Below are 21438 nucleotides of genomic sequence, written 5' to 3'. Positions count from 1 at the left end.
CTAGTACAATATTTTATTATTATGTCATCTAGCTACATCTTCCAGATCCTTGGCAATTTTATCTATGGTCTCCACTTCACACTCCCTTAGTTGATTTTTTAATGCTTTCTCTACTTTCTTTACATTCCTTTATTTTCATATTATCTATCTCAAATCTTGTACGAGTCCCTTCTCCTCTCTATTAAACATAGAGCATTTTCACTAATATTACTAGCTGTATCTCTAACTTTCTTCCCTAAGGCACCATCTGCAACTTCACTAACTTCCTAATATTATTCCATCCATCTTCTACGACTGTCAAATTTTAACTCTCCAGTTTAGTATTTATCTGTTGTTGTTGTTGTTTGGGGTTCAACACATTCAACCAATAGGTCATATGCATTTGTATCACTCAATTATTCTCTTCCTTCTGTGATCACTAGCTTATTTAGCTGTTCCTTGAAAGTTTCGCTCGCATTCTCATCCTGGAATCTACCAACGACATAAATTTTCAGAAGGTAGTTTTCCCTTTCGAAATTTCAGATTTAAATTAACTCTAGACACTACTAGACATGGTGATCTTTATTTTTAACATTAATAAAAGCGCTCCTATATACCCTAGTATTTTGTATTGATCCTGACAGTCTTCGGTTTACTATAACATAATAGATAAGGTTAGGTATCTTACCATCACATGAATACCATGTTAACTTATACGCTATTTTATGACCAAATACTGTATTGGCTATAACTAGATTGTTATACCTACAAAATTTCAGCAGTCTGTAGATATTACTGTTTTCTTTTCCTACACCAAATTTACCTAGGCTAAAATACCATCTATCCCTATTTCTACCAACCTGGGCATTAAAATCTAATAAAAATACCATATTTCCAACTGGGACCCTGTCTATTTGTTCCTGTAACTGTAAGTAAAATTCATGTAGATGTAGATGGCGTTCAAATAGAAAAGAACTTCAGTTAGTTTTAGCTTTTGAAAACTACAATTATTAGAACAAATTGGATTTATTTTATTCTTTTCGTTAGGAGTGTCAATGTAGGGGGGGGGTGGGTGGGGATTCTATTGGATTTTTTCAATGAAAATGCCAAAAAAGGTATTTCCCAAAACCAAAATAGAGCCTTCACCCCCTCCCCGAATTGACGCTCCTGTTTGTCGCACATTTTGTCAAAGACATTTGCTATAATAATAATAATAATTTATTGTTACACTTTATATATAACAAAGACGCACTAAGAGGAGTGTGAACTAAAAGAAACACGAAAAGGACACTGATAAAAACATGTAGGATTACTGAAAACTTAACTTCTAAACACTCAATCAACAAAGATCAAATGCTATGAGATTTTACCTTTTCCGACATTAGAAACTTCATAGAAGACATCATGAACAGAAGACATCATAGAAGAAATTTGCAGAACATGAATAATTAAAAATGAATTCTTTCAGCAGCAGCAACCTTTTAAGAAAATCGAAATATATTTTCTTGTGATTATTATCTATTCTAATCAGCAGTTGTACCAAACCAATTCTGCTCAAGACATCCTCAGGGCTATACTGTGGTGTTTATCCTCCCCCATAGTATAGTGCGGACTGTTTGATATCTTCTATTTTCGCTTTTTGATTTAGTTTTATTTCTGTGTTTAAAGCTTTTTCTAATAGGCAATGATTAGAAGTCCTCCAAAAGAAAAGTCCCCCCAGATCCCAAATCAAATTCCAGTGAAAGTGTCATAGTGAAAGATACCCATCCTGGCTGGTCAAGCACCCTATCTCAAAGTTATAATGATAGCTCCAATTCGGAGAATAGGACAATGATAAGTGTAGGGGCTAATGTAACCATAGATGATAATGGGTTTCAAGAGGTCCTCTCTAGAAGTTCTAAAAAAGGAAAAAAATCTCCCCAATTAAAAGCATTTCCCCTCTCCCTGCCCAAGATCCTCCCTCCAAAAACTTAGGAATCTACCTTAAAATTACTCCCACTACCCCCTTTGAAATAAAAATGATCTCTGCAATAAGAGTTGCAATTTTTAAATTGCTAAAATCAATATTCTCTCTTAACATTAACCGTGATGGATCTCTGCTAATAGCTGTAGAAGATCAGAAATCAGCAGATACAATAATTAACCTTAAATCCCTTCTGAATAACCCAATTATTGCATCTAATTGGAACCCAAAACAATCACCAACAAAAATAGTAGTTTATAATGTTCCCCCAGAGATATCTACTCAGGAGTTAAAAGAAGGCCTTTCAGATAGGGCTGGAAACACAATCCCAGTTGAGGATGTTACCCAACTTGGAAAACCCAACTCTAATGGGCTAAAAACTAGTAGATCCTTCTTATTCACACTGAAGGATAAAATTGATATCCCAGAAAAATTATTCCTATTTGGGCAAATCAAACCACACAAGGAATACAAACCTAAGCCTTTTCAGTGTCAGAAGTGTTTCAAACTGGGACACACAACAAACAAATGCAATGAAATTCTCCAAGAGTGTAGTAATTGTAAATCTTTCCATCCTAAAGAGCTGACAACTTGCAACAACACTCAGCCTGCATGCATCAATTGCAAAGGTCCACATGAATCTACAAATAAATCATTATGCCCTGCATACAAGAAAAGAGCTCTAACACTCCAAATATCAACAGAGAAAGCCATCCCATACCCCTTTGCAGCAATTGAAGCAAATGCTGCCCAACGATAACAAATAAAGCCTGTTATGAAACCAACAAAAACCCCCAAGTCAAACGCCCCTAATGCATCAAGTACCCCTTATAAAACACCATCTTCTAAGCCCCCTAGATCGAATCCCTATCAGAAGGAATCGCCAAGCCAACAAGCCTCCTTTTCCAGTGAGATGAGGTCAGCCTGGCCCTCCCTCCCAAGAAGAAACAAACCAGAAACACTACCAGGAGTCAATCCCTTAACCAACAAACAGGATGCAATACCAAAAATGCAATCCCCAAATATATGCTTATTCATTCTAAACTGTAATGCAGTTCAGGCCATGAACATACATCCACTACAGAAAACAAAAATTATTGCAGAATTGGCAAAAATCTACATCCCAGATGATATGCTCATTCAAGCAAAAAAAGATCTTGCTTTACTGTTAACAAAGCTGAACATTGATACACAGTCATATGAAGAATAAATCAATAACACAACGTTTATCAATACTCCAATGGAATGTAAGATCACTCACAGAAAATAAGCTAAATGAACTAATATCATTTATGAATAATACTTCAATTAATATTGCTTGCCTCCAGGAAACTTATTTAACCCAAAATCAACAAATTAAGTCTCTGGGATATACTATCCTGAGAAAGGATAGATCTTCAAAGAGAAAAGGAGGTGGTGTAGCTTTATTAGTTAATAATAATATAAAATTTTGTGGCATCAATTTTCCAGATTTTGAAAATGATGTTGATGTAATTGGTTTAAGTGTTTGGCTGAATAATTTAAAAATCTACATAATAAGCTTTTATAACCCTAATGGCCAAACTACAGATGCCAAGGATTTCTTTAATTATATAAATAATTCTAACATGTTAAAAAATATCATTATTTGTGGTGATTTCAATGCCCACAGCCTTTTGTGGGGGAATAAACCAGCAAATAAAGCTGGTAAATTTATTGAGCATATGACTTCAAATAATAATGAATTAGTTGTTGCTACCCCTCCAAACCTGAATACTTATTTCAACCCCAAAAGTGGCAATTTCTCCACAATTGACCTACAAATTGTGTCTTTAAATTTTTTGAACAAAATTTACATAAATAAAATTGATAGTCTATGTACAGACCACTTTGCTATAGTTTGCTCCCTAAATGAACCTGCTGAAACTTTATCTCATACATCCAAATATATCAACACTAAAGCAAATTGGTCTATTTTCCAAAATAAGCTAAATGATGAGATTACAAGTTTCACCCAAAGTTCATGCATTTCTAACACAACAGTTGACACACATGCTGAAGCGTTGACATCTTTACTAATAAATATAGCTAATCATGCTATCCCCAGGACAACACCTAAGAAAAAATTTCCTAAACAAAGTCCTAAAGCATGGTGGACAAATGAGTGCCTAAATAAATGGAGGATAAAAAAGGCAGCTAGGACAGAATTCATAAAAAAACCAACACCTACTACATATTTAAAAAAACTACAAGCAGAATCTAATCTAAAAAGGACTATAATAGATGCTAAATATAAATACTGGAATAATTTTGCAAATAATCTCTCCAGAGAAACAAATGAGCCAATTATACATAAAGTCATAAGCCACATATGTGGGAAAAAGACTTCTCCCAACCCACTCCTGTATGAGCTTATACATAATAATACCCATTATGACAATGATAATGAAAAGGTTAACCTATTTGCAACTCTTTTTGTTAATAAGCTAACATCAAATAATCAAAGCAAACTGTCAACAATTCCTATGAACCCTAGTTACCAACCACGCCCAGGATCCGAGTCCATAACCAATCCATTTTCAATCCAGGAATTGAATAATACAATACATCATATTAGGTCCAAAACTAGCAGTAGCTATGACAATATACACCCTACATGGATAAAGAATCTCACACCTTCATACAAACAAGAACTGCTAAATTGTTATAATCACGCTTGGGCATCTTCTAGGTTCCTCAATATATGAAAATGTTCGTCCATCCTACCAATCCTAAAGAAAAATAAACCAAAAGATAACCCTGAGTCTTATAGGCCCATAATGATTACACCTGTGATGGGGAAAATAATGGAGAAAATGATTTATCACAGACTCCTCTGGTTTGTTGAGAAAAATAACATGATCCCACACACTCAAACTGGATTCAGGAATTACCACTCCTCAACAGATGCTTTCATTTTGCTAACAAATGCAATAAATGAATCTTTCTCAAAAATAATATCCTAGTGGCAGCTTTCCTAGATTTTGAAGGAGCATATGACAATGTGAACCACCAAATCCTTTTAAATAAACTTGCAAACCTTGGAGTACCTCCTAAGCTAGTATCCTTTATTAAATCCTTCATAGAAGTGCGAAGTTTCATTGTTTGTGTTGGTTCAGCCTCTTCACCCCAAAAGACAATTTCCAAAGGCCTACCTCAGGGAGCAGTCCTCAGTTGCCTCCTTTTCGCCCTATATCTCTGGGACATGAACCTACCCCACACGAATCTACAATATGCTGATGATCTGGTGCTATGGTCATCTGGCAACACCTTTCAGATAGCACAGTCAAATCTGCAAAAGTCACTTTTCCAGTTTGAAAAATTCTCTCAACATTCAGATTTACCCATTGCACCCACCAAGTCAAAAATAATCCAATTTCACCGGAAGCGAAACCATGTTAATGCAAAACTAACTCTAAATAAAACATCTATTCCAGAAGATAATAATATTAATTACCTAGGTCTCATGCTTGACCAAAAACTTAATTTCCACCTCCACATTTCAAACACAATAAAAAAATGTTATAGAAAAGCAAATATACTAAAAAGACTTCTTTCCACACCCTGGGGTTGTAAGAAGAAAACCTTACTCCACTTTTATAAATCACATATAAGACCCCATATTGACTATGGGCTAATTGTCTATGGTGCATGTGCAAAGACCCAGATGTAAAAAATTGAAACAACACAAAATGATATAATACGTCTCATATTTGGTCTTAGGAAACCCACAAGCACCAAGTTTCTGCTTATGGAGAGTGGATTAACAACAATAAGGGAGAGACGTAGCTTTCTCTTGATAAAACATCTTACAAAAATTGAATCAAATAGCTCACACACATTACATAATTGGTTAAGAAATCCAGCCATGTATAGAGGTATTGCAGATGAGTATGCCAATATTCAAAAGAAGTTCCCTGTACCAGCAAATTCTATTGCACCTACTTTCCCCCAATCCCCTCCATGGACTTGGTCATTTCCCATAATAAATACTGAATTTTCAAAATGGAATAAAGATTTAACCCCCATTGCTTTTGTCCAAAAAAAATTTGCAGAACTTAATACAATTACCTATAAAAATCACTTCCAAATATTTGTTGATGGGTCAAAAATGGATGAGAAAGTTGCAAGTGGTGTTTTCCTTCCTCATTTGAAAATTGCAATAGGAGAGAGATTATTTAATAATTTATCTATAATGTCTGCTGAGTTAAATGCCATAATCATGGCATTAGAACACCTTAAGCAAAACCAACCTTTGATTGCAAATTCAAATAATATTATCATCTATTCCGACTCTTTATCAAGCCTTGAGTTGCTGGCCTCAGCTCCTCAATATAAGTTGGACATTGACACTTATCATTGTCTCATTATTATTGATAATCTTTCTTCAAGTTGCATAAAAACTTACTTTCAGTACATTACTAGCCACTCTGGCATAAGTTGTAATCATCATGTTGATGAAATAGCAAAAAATTCTATAAATATTGACCAGCCAAGTGGGAGACCAATACAAATTAGAGATTTTTACCGATGGAGGCTATCAGATATTAATTTTAATCAGATTAATCCTATCCTTTCCCCCTTTCCCAATAAGTATCTTTCTAAAATTTATCATAGAATTCGTTCTGGAACAAATGGACTAAATTTCCTTGCATTCTCATATAAGCTTTCTAATTCAAGTGGTTCAATTCCCCTGTCCCCTCTTTGCAGGCATTGTAATATGAATAATGAAACAATTGACCATTGCCTATTTGAATGTAATATGCTGACGTCTGCACAACATACCTTGCTTTTTAAACTGTTAAAATACTTCAAACACAACAAAATCCCACTATCAGCCAAGAGCCTAGCCAACTGTACCTGCACACAGAGCATAGAAATCGACATCTATCATCTTATATTTGAACTCCTAGAGTCGAAAGATCTGCTGAAAGATATCTGAATATATCTAATAAATATGAGGCAATCAAGCCAGTAGCTCTGTAGCCCACAGAGTGAAGCAAAAGGAAAAGGGCTAAATAGTTATACTGAAAAGCCCGCCTGCTGTTAAATAGAAGAAGATAATTACAATCGGACTGACTTATTATTAGCGGCGGAGAAAATGGTCCAAAAGGCTGTAGAAACAACACACATGGTGCAAAAAATGTGTTATATAGCTGACCAAGGTTTCTCTTATCCAATTAGCCCTTTACCAGAAGCCCAATACGACACTAGGCACTCAAAAGACAACAATCTAGTGGAAAATCGCCGATTCTATTGCAGTGGTCAGCAAATTCACGAGACAGCTCATCTATTTTTGACAAATCTCAAAAACACCATACTGTCGGGAAATGCAATTATTAAAAGTCCAACAGGGAATACTGAGAAAATACTTGCAGAAACTAAAGAACAACGATCGGATTTGCTTTTTATAAAAGGTGGAGAAAACTGTCCAAAAGGGTGTCAAAAACAACACGTGTGGTGCGAAAATGAGTTATTCAGCCAACCAAGCATTTTCCTGTCAAATTGGCCTTTAATTCTAGAGAGGAAATCCGCAGGACTTTCTCAATTTCTCTCTCCTCACATTGATTATTAGTGACCATATTGCCCAAATCGAGGTCTCAAATGGAAGGCCTAGGAACCCAAGAGATGCAGAGGCAGAAATTGTAGCAGGGCAAACCTAAATTTTTGAAACAGGAGGGTAATGACAACCGAAAGTGAGAAATTCAGTTTTAGCAAAAGCGACTGACAGCCTGATGTCAAACAGCCTGACATAGAGGCTACTCATTGCCGCCTGGAGGGATTGCAAATCATGAGACTGGAAGAGAATGTCATTCGCGCATCAAAGGTGACTTGCATCAATGAATGGCTCAATAAGAAAATGTGATATTCTGTGGGTTGCACAGCAGATGGCGTTGTTAAATATTGCAGGACTGCTATAAAGATTTTTGACATGGACACGTAAAGAAGAAATTGGATACCATTGCCACAGACAGGCACAAATGAATGTGCTTACTCTGCTCCTCAGAAGTGCTAAAATAGCTGGGGAGTGTAGGACTGAATCAAATGCCTTTGAAATATCTATTGCACAAACTCTCCCCCAAAATAGACGTGAAAACTGCATATGCATTCTCAACACCAAGACTCACGCGAAAACCAAACTGATGATCTCCATGATCACGTAAAATTCGACATTTTGAAAAGAAAATCTTTTCAATTAGTTTTGTAATAACCAAACAAACTGTCATTGAATGATAAGAATCACAGGACTGAAAATCCTTGTTTCTTTTTTGACACATGTCAGACGAATGTCCTGGCATTAAAGAATTATCTACATTAAGCTAGTGTTCACTTAAACTGAAAATATCATACTTTAATGGCGGATTCTCAAAAGTTCCTATTTTCTCCTGAGTGCCATTAATATTCTGAAAAAAAAAACAGAAATTATTTCAATAAGGACTGGAACTTATATTAACGCGCACGGTTTATAGCTACACTTCTGACAACAGGCCCTTGAGCAGATAGTTGTTTCTTGACATCTGAACACGACAGACTTTTGCCCAAAAACACATATCCTGTACCTTTACATATCTTTTATCCGCCCACTGCTTGAGTATGTTTGCCCGATATGACATTTTGGCCTTACGGTGGATCAGTCCGAAAGGCTAGAAATTATACAAAAAAGATCCTTGAGGATTATTTACAGGCGGAGCAAAGTGCCTTACATTCTTCTCCTCGAGGAATTCCACCTCTGCTTCCATAATCTGCTTCTTAACCCAAGTTTTCAATTTCTATTCCCAGCCCCTTATTGCACACCAAAACCCCATTTAACCTCGATTAAAAGCACAAAAATTTCCGGTTCTAAATCCTATCAATGCAAGAACTAACCGTTATAGAAAAAGCTTTTGTTTCAGCGTTTGCTGAAATCCTAAATAAATGAAAATTATGCTCTTTATCTTATAATGTACCAGTTTGTTTGTTAGCGCATTTGATTGGAAATTGAAAGGGCTAGTACCCTTTTTAATAGTCGAAAGGGATTGGAGGGCAGCTACCCCCCCCCCCCCCTTCCTCTCTCATGCCCACCATTTCCCCAAACACATCCAATCAAAATTTTGAGATAGCCATTTTGTTCAACGTAGTGAAAAGTTCGGAAATTTATGTCTTTGAGGTCGACAAGCCCCCCCCCCCCGGGACCTCAGGGTTAAGTTTCTAAGTTATGTCCTGGGGACATATAAGGTTTTTATAGAAAGCTTTGTCATAAAAACTTCAAAAAGGACTCATTCAATTGAAAATTGAAATGGCTAATGCCCTTTTAATAATTGAAAGTGAATGGAGAGTAACTATCCCCCTCTCATACCCACCATTTCCCTAAACACATGCACTCAAAATTTTGAGATATCCATTTTGTTCAACGTAGTAGAAAGTTCTGGAAATTAGGTCTTTGAGGATGATAAACCCCTCAGAGCCCTCAGGGCAAGGGTTTTAAGTTATGTAAACACATCCAATCAAAATTTTGAGATAGCCATGTTGTTTAAAGTTCTAGAAATTAGGCCATTGAGGATGGCAACCCCCCAGAGCCCTCAGGGTAAGGGTTATAAGCTATGCCCTGGTACACTAGTGCCCTTTTTAATAGTTGAAAGTGATTGAAGGGCAACTAACCCTCCCCTCCCCTCACGCCCACCGTTTCCCCAAATACATGCAATCCAAATTTTGAGATAGCCATTCTGTTCAACGTAGTTGAAAGTTTTGAAAATTAGGTCTTTGAGGATGATTTCCCCCTTAGAGCCCTCAGGGCAAGCGTTGTAAGTTATGCCCTGGGGGCGTATAAGGTTCTTATAGAACGCGTTGTCGTAGAAACTTCAAAAAGTGCTCATTTGATTGGAAACTGAAAGGGCTAGGGCTCGGGCTCATTTGATTGGAAACTGAAAGGGCTAGTGCCCTTTTTAATAGTCGAAAGGGATATGAGGGCAGCTACCCCCCCCCCCCCCCCTTTCCCTCTCATGCCCACCTTTTTTAATTCCAAAACACATCCAATCAAAATTTTGAGATAGCCATTTTGTTCACAGTAGTGAAAAGTTCGGGAATTTATGTCTTTGAGGTCGACAAGCCTCCCCCAGGGACCTCAGGGTTAAGTTTCTAAGTTATGCCCTGGGGGCATATAAGGATTTTTACAGAAAGCTTTGTCATAAAAACTTCAAAAAGGGCTCATTCAAATGGAAATTGAAATGGCTAGTGCCCTTTTAATTAGTTGAAAGTGATTGGAGGGCAACTAAACACCCTCTCACGCCCATCATTTCCTCAAACGCATACAATCAAAATTATGAGATATCTATTTTGTTCAAAGCAGATGAAAGTTTTGGAAATTAGGTCTTTGGGGATGATAACCACCTCAGAGCCCTCAGGGCAAGGGTTTTAAGTTTTGTCAACACATCCAATCAAAATTTTGAGATAGCCATGTTGTTTAAAGTTCTAGAAATTAGGTCATTGAGGATGGCAACCCCCCACAGCCCTCAGGGCAAGGGTTGTAAGTTATACCCTGGTACACTAGTGCCCTTTTTAATAGTTGAAAGTGATTGAAGGGCAACTAACCCTCCCCTCCCCTCACGCCCACCGTTTCCCCAAATACATGCAATCCAAATTTTGAGATAGCTATTCTGTTCAACGTAGTTGAAAGTTTTGAAAATTAGGTCTTTGAGGATGATTACTCCCATAGAGCCCTCAGGGCAAGCGTTGTAAGTTATGCCCTGGGGGCGTATAAGGTTCTTATAGAACGCGTTCTCGTAGAAACTTCAAAAAGGGCTCATTTGATTGGAAACTGAAAGGGCTAGGGCTCGGGCTCATTTGATTGGAAACTGAAAGGGCTTTTTAATAGTCGAATTGATTAGAGTGCAGCTAACCCCCCTCTCACGCCCACCATTTTCCCAAACACATCCGATCATAATTTTGAGATAGCCAATTTGTTCAACATAGTTGAAAGTTCTGGAAATTAGGTCTTTGAGGATGACAACTCCCCCCACAGACCTCAGGGTAAGTGTTGTAAGTTATGGCCTGGGGGCATATAAGGTTTTTATGGAAAGGGTGGTTTTAGAAAGTTCAAAAAGGGCCTCTTCAATTGGAAATTGAAAGGGCTTGTGCCCTTTTTAATAGTAGAAAGTAATTGGAGGACAACTAAACCTCCTCTCACGCCAACCGTTTCCCAAAATACATCCAATTAAAATTTCCAAATAGCCATTTTTTTCAACGTAGTTGAGAGTTCTAGAAATTAAGTCTTTACGGATGATAACCCCCCACAGCCCTCAGGGTAAGGATTGTAAGTTATGATCTGGGGGCAAATAAGGTTTTTACAGAAAGCGATGTTGTAGGTATTTAAAAAAAGGCTCATTCGATTTTAAATTGAGAGGGCTAGTGCTCTTTTTGATAGTCAAAAGTGATTGAAGGACGAATAACCCCCCTCTCACGCCCTCCATTTCCCCAAACACATCCAATCATAATTTTGGGATAACCATTTTGTTCAACGTAGTTGAAAGTTCTGGAAAGGAGGTCTTTGTGGATGACACCCCCCCCCCCCACAACCCTCATGGCAAGGGTTGTAAGTTATGCCCTGTGGCCATATAAGGTTTTCATAGAAAGCATTGCCATAGAAACTTCAAAAAGGGCTCATTCAATTGGGAATTGAGAGGGCTATTGCCCTTATTAATAGTCAAAAGCAATCGGAGGGCGAATGACCCCCCCCCCCGATGCCCATCATTTCTCCAAACACTTCTGATTCAATTTTTGGTATATCTATTTTTGAGAACGTGGTAGAAGGGTCAGGAAATTATGTTTTTGAGTATGACAACCCTCCACAGCCCTCAGGGCTAAGGTTTCAAGTTATGCCCTGGGGGAATATGAGGTTTTATAGAAATTGTTTTATAGGGAATTGGGGTGGCTAGTGCCCTGAATAATAGTCAAAAGCGATAGAAGGGTGAATGCCCCCCCCATGCCCATCATTTCCCCAAACACTTTCGATCAACATTTTGATATAGCCATTTTGTTGAACGTAGTTGAAGGATCCGGAAATTATGTTTTTAAGTATGACATCCCCAGCCCCAACAGCCCTCAGGGCTAAGGTTGCAAGTTATGCCCTGGGGGCATATAATGTTTTTATAGAAAGTATTTTGTAAAAACTTCAAAAAAGGCTCATTGGATTGGAAATTGAGAGGGCTATTGTCCTTTTTAGTAGTCGAAATTAATCGGAGGAAGAATCACCCCACCCCCATCCCCATCATTTCCCCAAACATTTCCGACCAACATTTTGATATGGCAATTTTGTTCAACGTAGTTGTAAGGTCTGGAAATTATGCCTTTGAGGATGACAACCTTCCCCTCCCCATAGCCTTCAGGATAAGGGTCCTAAGTTGTGCCCTTGGGGTATATAAGGTTCTTATCGAAAGCTTTGTCGTAGAAGCTTCAAAAAGGGCTCATTCAATTGAAAATTGAGAGGACTTGTGCCTTTTTTATTAGTCAAAAGTGATCAGAGGGCAAATGCCCCTCCATGCTCATCATTTCCCAAAACACTTCCAATCAAAATTTTGAGATAGCCATTTTATTCAGCATATCAGACAGGTCTAGAAAGTATGTCTTTGAGGATAAAAAATCCCCCCCCCCAGCCCTCAGGGCAAGGGTTGTAAGTTATGCCCTGGGGACATATAAGGTTTTTATAGAAAGCATGGTCATATAAACTTCCGAAGGGGCTCATTGGATTGGTAATCAGACGCTCTAGTGCTCTTTTTAAGAGTCAAAAAGATCGGAGGGCAGCTACCCCCTCCCCCAGTTGCGGATCCAGGGGGGGAGGGGCGCCCCCTAGCGTAGTCTAAAGTAGTGTAATTTACTTAATTAGCGCAAGTTTGCGTTAATTAAACTCGCTCCTAACGCAAGTTTATCGGATCAACCTATTTTGCGCCCCCCTAAAAAATCCTGGATCCACCCCTGCCTCCCCCCGACACACACGTCGTATTGTCCCGAAATGCATCTTGTAGAAATTTTGAGATAGACATTCTATTCAAAATAGTCTAAATATCATATAACAAGGCTTTCGGAGTTGAAACAAACTCCACAGATTATGGGCAAGGGTTGTAAGTTATGCCCAGGGGTATTTAAGGTTTTTATGGAAGGGATGGTTGTTTAACGTTAGAAGAGGCTCAGTCTTTCTCCCTGAAAAAGACTATGTCAATATAAAACGAACATAAATTAATTAAAAAAACTTTCCAAAAAACAAGTTTTCAAAAAAAAGTAAAGAACTCTATTAAACCGAATATGAACAAAAATAGAATCAAATAATCTACCAAGCATATAACTACCACAAATCAGTGTCAATAAATAAATGAAACCCAAAACAAACAGAAATTAAAATAAATAACAGAATCAATTTCAAAACGAGCAGAAATTAATATGAGTAGGGTTCTAAACCCCATGCTTTCTAAAAGCCAGAACATTATTTGTACTTTACTGAAAAAATTCTTTGAAATGTTTTCACTTTTATATTTTTAAGAAATCAAAATTAAGATTTTAAGGAGTAAATATCAGCATATGTATATTAAGCTGACAATGCACATTTTTTTAGTAAATTCATTTGAATTTTTTCAGTTAACGTTTTTTTAATTAATCTTTTAATTAAATTTTAATTAAAATCTTTTAATTAGTTTTTTAATTAAAAAGTTTTTTTTCAATTCATCTTTTGGAAAAGATGATGAGGTAGAAAAAATATGTTGAAAAATTATTTTTTTTTCTTTTAGGCATTGATGATTTACATAAAGATATATACAGCAGATTGTGGCTTTCATATAGGAAAGGATTTCAAACCATTGGAAACACGACTTTCACATCTGATAAAGGATGGGGCTGTATGCTTCGATGTGGTCAAATGATCCTTGCTGAATCTTTGATTCGTCTTCATCTTGGCAGACATTGGTTATGTACTGAGGATAGAGATAATATAATATATAAAAAAATATTGAAACTATTTGAAGATAAACGAAGTTGCCCCTACTCAATTCATCAAATCGCATTGATGGGAGTGTGTAAAGGGAAAGTAGTTGGTCAATGGTTTGGGCCGAATACTATTGGACACGTTTTAAGGTGCATTCACATGAATTGAATACTTTATATTACTCGTGTTTTAAGTTTTTTCCTCCTTACATGTTTTAAGGGTGTATTTGTGTTTCTAAGTTTTATAAACCAGGACCAGGTAAAAACCTTTAAAAATTATCTAAATATAAATACAAAATACTTACTTGTACATATATTTGAATAGCATTTCCAAATACTTGACTGAACATTAATTTTGTATTTAAATACTAAAATACGTACTTAAATACCCAAATACACCTGAACTAAAATGTGTAAAAGATAATATAGGAAGGATGTTTAGTAAGGTAAGCACAGAGTTTTATTTAGGCTATACTTTACTGATATAGAAATTATACAAACCAAGAATTACGAATATAAAACAACAATTTGTTTCACTTGTAATCTAATGTTTTTTTTACGTTTATGCTTTTTTTTCTTTTTACTTTTAACATCAATCATTTTCCAATTTTATCATCTTCAAGTTCATTTTTCTCGCATGTCAAACTGGTGCTTCCAACTGAGATAAGGGGATCGACAAGAGCAGACGAAACGATCGACATGTTGAATTTACCAGACTTTTGTAAAATCATTTCATAAAGAAGGGCTGAACCAATGTCTTCCCTCTTGTCTTCAAAAAACTATAGAATCTTTGATCAAACATTTCGTGATAACGAACTGTAAGTAATGAGGGACCCAGCTCAAGAGTAACCGAAACTCTTAAAAACTGAATTTTGATACCAATAGATACATCATAAAAATTGCATTTTTATGCTGATTTTGAATATATAAGTTTCATCAAGTTTAGTCTTCCCATCAAAAGTTATGAGCCTAAGGAAAGTTGCCTTATATTCGAAAAAAGGGGGAAACACCCTCTAAAAGTCTTACAATCTTAAAGAAAATCACACTATCAGATTCAGAGTATCAGAGAACCCTACTGTAGAGGTTTCAAGCCCCTATCTGCAAAATGTCGAATTCTGTATTTTTTTTTGCCAGAAGAAATATCACAGACGCGTGTTTATTTGTTGTTTTATTTCTTTTTCCCAGGGTTGATCATATCGACCCAGTGGTCCTAAAATTTTGCGAGAGGGCCCAATCGAACGGAAATTAAAAGTTCAAGTGCCCTTTTTAAGTGACCAAAAAAATTGGAGGGCAACTAGGCCCCTCCCACGCTCATTTTTTCCCATAGTCACCGGATCAAAATTTCGAGATAGCCATTTTGTTCAGTATAGTCGAAAAATCTAATAACTATGCCTTTGAATCCGTGGGGGAAGGGCTGCAAGTTATGAACTTTGCCCATTGTTTACATGTAGTATTGGTTATTTGGGAAGTATACAGACGCTTTCAGGGGGGATTTTTTCGGGTAGAGGGGTCGGGGGAGGTTGTTACGAGGGAGGATCTTTCCATGGACATCTTTCAGGAGGATCTTTTCAAGGGGAAGAGAATTTCCGTGAAGGGGCTGCTGAATTTTCCAGCATTAAAAAAAAAAATCTGAAATTAATAAAAAAAAGTTTTTCAACAGAAATTAAGGAGCAACATTAAAACTTAAAACGAACAGAAATTATTACGTATATGAGGGGGTTCGTCCCCTCCTCAATACCTCGCTCTTTACGCTAAAGTATTTTTAGTAATTTCAAAAGAGCGATATGTTCCAACTAAACAGCCTTGGTGATTCAAGGGTCATTCTAAATGAAATGGAACAAAATTTTTGTTAAATAATGGCTGATATAAAGAATAATTTCTTTGTGTTATTTTTCGGCCAATCTTAGCATTTAATTTTATCTCAAGCATCTTAATATACGATAATAAATTTAATACGAACATAAAATATTTCGTATTTGAGGGGGGAACTTTTAAAAGAGGTTATTTCATATACGGAATAATTTCTGTTCGTTTTAAGTTTTAATGTCGCTCCTTACTTTCAGTTAAAAAAAAACTTTTTTTTATTTAATTTTAAAATCGAGTCAGAGTATTGAGGCTTGGTGTTATTTGCAGAATGTTGGTAGAATTGCCTACAGTCATAGTTACTGCACTGGTTTGAGTAGTGTTTGACTTCTGGAGCCTCCTCTGTATGTAAGGCGTTCTCCGATCGAAAGGGATAATCTCTAAGGAGATAATAAGGCTTTTATGGCCAGGTGTGTCTCTAGACATCAGTGAGAACTCCCCTCTTATGGCGGAGGGATACCTATCCGTACAGAGATATATAAATTCAAAGCAGATGAAGTAACTTTCACGAAATACATTCCTTCATGAAGCAGATATTAGCTACTTTTTTGCAGGTTGTTCTACTTGTTCACTGATCTAAGTTACTTAAAAATTAGGTTTGAAATTTGTCCTTTTTGTTTTCATCGTGATTAATAAACAGAATGTGTTAAAGCAGCAAGGACTTAATGTACCTTTGGTTGAGATTGTTTTAAAAGCAAAATGTAGATAAAAAGAAACACAGTAAGGACTACAAAACTGCAATTAGTATGTTCAAATCACAGAAATAATCACAGAAAGCAGCTGGCGCATTAAAAAAGTGGTAAACACATATTTTGAAAATTTTATTCAGCTCAAGCAACGATTGTCTGCTGATACTTAAAAGTATGAAAAATAACATTTGGGGCCTTTGTTTCCTTTCAGTGGTGTTTCACACAAAGCTTTCACTTCAGAAAAGTAGTGCTTTAAGAAATTAGAATCTCTGACTAATTGTGATGGTTCACAGATTCCAAGGGAAGAGCCGAAACTAAACCTTGAGCATTACAGGGTAAAAATATGACTCTTTATTCATAACCCGTACCTGCCCAGATTGAAGTTAAATAAAAAACAGCCGCAAGTTTTTCAACTGAAATGTGTGGAGTAATATTAAAGCTTAAAGCGAACAGAAATTATTAGGGCTGCTCCAGTATGAAAGGGGGCTGCTCTGTTCTTTACCCGTCGCTCTTTACGCCAAAGTTTGACTTATTTCCAATTTCTTTAATAATGGCTGCTGAAATACAAGGGCAATTTAATTGGAGGAGGAAACACTAAACCTAATGCGTAATAGGCAAGGGGTAGAGCGGGATAAAACCCCCCTCATATGCGGAATAATTACTGTTTGCTTTAGGATTTAATGTTGCTCCTTACATTCAGTTGAATTAGTTTTTATTTTATTTAATTTTGATTGTTTTTAAAATCATGCCGGAAAAACTCCCTTTGTGGAAAATTTTGCCCAGAGAATTCTCACCATGGAAAATTCTGTAGGGATAGACTAAAGACACAGATCCAAAATATTCGCGGGAATCAAGAGGGATTAGGACACTAATTCCTCAAAATTCATTCTATTTTTTTTGAAGATCCAATGGGGCTTAAAACTAATGCCATTAAAATGTACTCTTTAGGGTATCTAACCCCCTACCTACATAATTATCCACCATCCCTTCTTCATAATTATTAAATGCACTTATACACCATTATATTATAAACCAAATCAGTTTAGGTGAAAAAAACATTAAAAGAAACATCAGAAACATTTTTCTATAATAACATAGGAGGTATCCCCTGTAGCTACCTCATTCAGGGTTAGTCTAAGTGAAGGCAGGTGAGAGACTAATTCCATACTTCTCTCCCCCCCCCTACACATGCCCATGCCTGTAATTATGTGAAGATCCATTGAGAGTTAGACAGTTTAGGGATTGAAATGCGCTTTTTCAAGCATCTTATACACCCCCCCCCCCCTACACAGTACCCTACCCGCAATGCATCCTTCATAATAGCTGATGCATAATTATATGCCAATGCACATAATTTCATGAGCAATCAAATGATTCAACTTGGTCAAGACAAGGATTAACATAATAAATGTCCATGTTTACTATTTCTTATATGGACTAGACTACATGACTTTTCAGGGGAAAAAAATTCGATGTGCGCCATTACTTTGTCTACGACTGAGAAGCTGAATTTTTATTGGTACTCATAAATTGATCTCCTATCTCAGAATGGTCATTCGATGGGAGAAAATCACTTTTTCGTGCCTAAAAGTAGCTAATAAGGCCACTTTCCCATTGCAAAATCTTTTTAATTACTGAAAAGGGGCACTAGAAATTCCAATTCCCGTTCGAATGAGCCCTCTCCCGATCCTCAAGAACCCCTAGTCTGATACAATCACTCCAGGGGAAAACAAAAGAAAAGGACAAATAAATAAACACATCCAAAATCTTTCTTCTGGGATTTTCATTAAGATCGTTGGATTTTTTATAGGAGTTTCCTCCTTTTTTAGAAGTCAGTGAAATTTTCTCAAGCTTGTAGCTTTTGATGGACATCTTTAAACTTAATGAATTTTCGATTTTTTGAATCAGCATCAAAACCCAATTACTTTTGATAGATTAATTGTTATATAAATTGATTTTCTTATATTTTCTAAAAGTTTTGAACACCCTGCTTACAGGTTGTTACTAAGAACTTTTTAATGTATACTAATCATTATAGATGCACCTAGAGTTCTTATACTAACCTAAACTACCTTCAAGTGCAAGAGTAAGTTTGATACTACTATCTTACTTTTGAAATGTTTCCTGTCAAGAATTGTAGTTACTGAAATTTTTTCCATCGTGTTTTATTTCGAGTCAAACTTGTTCATTACTCCAACAAGTAGAAATTCCTTCTGAAGTGGTCCAGAATGACATGCCATCTACTGGTAAAATGTAATTCGTTATGTTATAACAGGAAGGTATTTGATGTTGTTTGTCAAAGTATTTTATATTTCAAATACAAGAAAAAAGTGCATAAAGTGCACCAGAAATATATTTAAATATGTGTTTGAACTACATGAAAAATATTTCAGTACATATTTTAAATACATGTATTTAAATGCTACCCCATCACTGACCATATACCAGGGGATGACAGGGGAGGCTGGGTCATGCCCTCTCCTAAAATAAAATGTGTCCTATTTCTCCATTAATTTAATCATTTTTTGTATTCTTTTTTATATTTACTGAATTCGTTTTTCTGAGAGGTGGGGGGGGGGGATGTCCTCAGAGACAACTATTTTTCTTGCTTGCAGCTCTGCTTACTGTTGTGCTATGTTATATGCTTATTTGCTTATACTTGCCTTTTTGTTATAGGCGCTTGGGTTTCAATTAATGTGAAGATTTTACAGTCCTTAGAGCCAACTATAGGAATAGGGAGGTCCTTCCTTTTTTGAGGTTATATCTTAAGTGGGTGTTTTAGGTGACGTTGTTGAGAAGCTTTTTCTGAAATGTTTGTGCTCTTTGACAAATGTCTTTTGGACGTGCTGCAGTATGTACATAGCATACAGAAATTGTTGCTTGTAGCCGTTCTAGCTGAGGGATTACGTGCTAGATTTGTAATTCTATGTCCTTTGCGATGGGTGTTTGAGTCTAGATGCTGCTGATTATTTGGTATAAAAAGGGGATCAGTGGTGTGACTCTGTAAACTTAGGCAGAGTCGAACCAGCTCCAAAAGGGTACCTGGAGAAATCTAGGCAAGATAAACAGGAAGGGTTTTTGAAAGCACAGGTTGGCTGGTCCTCAAACCCCCATTGCACTTCCTGGCTGAAGGGACGAGAAATGGAGATCAACACCGCCAGTAGGAACTGTAAAGTCCATTTCTGTGTCCTTTCCTTTTTTTTTATCAATTTGTACACAATGGGGCCTATTCGTTATTAAGTCAAATGCTTCTTAAAATTTGATAGTTTTTAGATTTCTTTTTTACAGTTTCAACATATCCTTTTTTGATAAGATTACGTTGATTGGACATGCCGTCATGTGACTCATAGACATAGTGATCATAAATCCAGAGTTAGCCTTCAATGTACCAAGGACATCAAAATAAAAACATATTTTATCCTCTCTACCTATTTTAGGTCTATTTATACTTGGAAATTACCATTTTCTAAGATTTCTCTTATGGTTTTTGAAGTTTCTAGGGCAGTATTATATTTCTATCAATGTTGCCTGAACTATGAGAATAAACGAAAACTAATTAGTTAAATTCGTCAATGCTTTTTTATTTCGATTCCTATGGACAACTACCCTTCAATCATGGGCGCCCATAAGCTGAATTTTAGAGGGGAGCTTACCTGGTCTAATCGGCACTTGCAATGCTGTATGATAAAAATATCAAATAAAAAATATAAAAATATAAGGCACCATCATTCAGCCAGGGGGGATGGGTAGACTGGAGCCCCCCTCTGCCCCCCCCCCCCATATGGGCGCCCATGCTTTCAATGGAAAGCTCACTTTTTTCTTATTTTCGCTCGCGTATATTTTTTTTGTATACTTTCCAATTTGACCAGTTCAACTACCAGATTTTATTTCCACTGTCTTTCCTGCTTTAAGTTGACTAAATAGTGCCCCAGTCATTTCTGCACACTACAAAAAATACATTGGCATCATTATTTCAAATTAATAAATTAAATTAAAGATTTCAAACAATCTTATTTAATAAGGCTCATATAGATATTTACACTAACAAGATAATCAAAACAATGCACACATATTTTAGTATATATTTTAATTCAGGAAGTAAGTAAGTAGTAACTGTCATTTTAATTCGTATATAAGTTATTTAAATTCATTTCATTTGTTATAAGATCATTGTTTAGTTTACTGAATTATTCGTCCTGGGAGGGGTCATTAGAACTTATTGTAGAAGGGTGGGAATCCTTCCTTAGTGGGCAGTCGTATTTTCAGTTGACATCATTGAGCTACTCTTAACCGAAATTTTTGTGTTTTTCGAAAAACCTCTTTGGGACTTGGTGTGAAGTATACTTCCTGATCCAAGTTCATAGATTCCTGAGCTAGTTCATACTACTTTATAGAATTAGTAAGTGTCTGTAAATCCTAGCCAGTCAGTAACTTGGTTCGACAAACCATTTTAATTAATGTGAAAATCCCAGCTAACCAGAAAATATGTCAATTATCCCTATTATTCTTTATACCAAATAAACCGTAGCTTTTTTTATATTCAATAATGGTAGTCTTAAAACATGTGTACGTTTGTAAAATATCAGGTTGGGTCGAAATAAACCCAGGCATTATGTTAAAACCCAGATTGTGATAAATTAAAATTGTTTGAAATTCTCTTTTCATCTCTGTTGGGCAACGCTGGATTATCAATATTACCAGTAGCTTTTAATTCCTATTACTTACTTAACCCTATGGTAGCACAGTTTATTGATGCTCTGCTTGGCAATACAAGGCCCAGAAATCGATCCCCGATGCCACAAGGCTGGCTAGTTGTCCCCGCGAAAATCCAGTAATTGAAACGTCGAACCGACGTCTTATACGCCAGCAACAGCTGTGGAGCATCTTTATCCTTGTCTATTTTTACTTGCTAACGTCATGACCATCCTCGTGGACATTTTGGGTCTACAAATGCTGAATCATGCGCAAGGATAACTGTGT

The 21438-nt window shown here is 36.4% G+C and overlaps 1 protein-coding gene across 1 annotated transcript in view; it reads left to right on the top strand.

Annotated features, from left to right (window-relative positions):
* Nucleotides 1–21438, top strand: part of LOC148954172 (cysteine protease ATG4A-like) — a 73787-nt gene that overhangs the window by 7569 nt on the left and 44780 nt on the right. The window contains exon 2 of the mRNA XM_089086189.1: nucleotides 13714–14056. Within this exon, the coding sequence (XP_088942315.1) occupies nucleotides 13714–14056 (343 nt within the window). The remainder of the gene's footprint in view (nucleotides 1–13713; nucleotides 14057–21438) is intronic.

This window comes from Artemia sp. Qi Xiang Cuo, chromosome 3 (assembly GCF_049724085.1).
Source record: "Artemia sp. Qi Xiang Cuo chromosome 3, ASM4972408v1, whole genome shotgun sequence".
Lineage (NCBI taxonomy): Eukaryota > Metazoa > Arthropoda > Branchiopoda > Anostraca > Artemiidae > Artemia > Artemia sp. Qi Xiang Cuo.
This window is presented reverse-complemented; position numbering and strand designations above follow the sequence as displayed.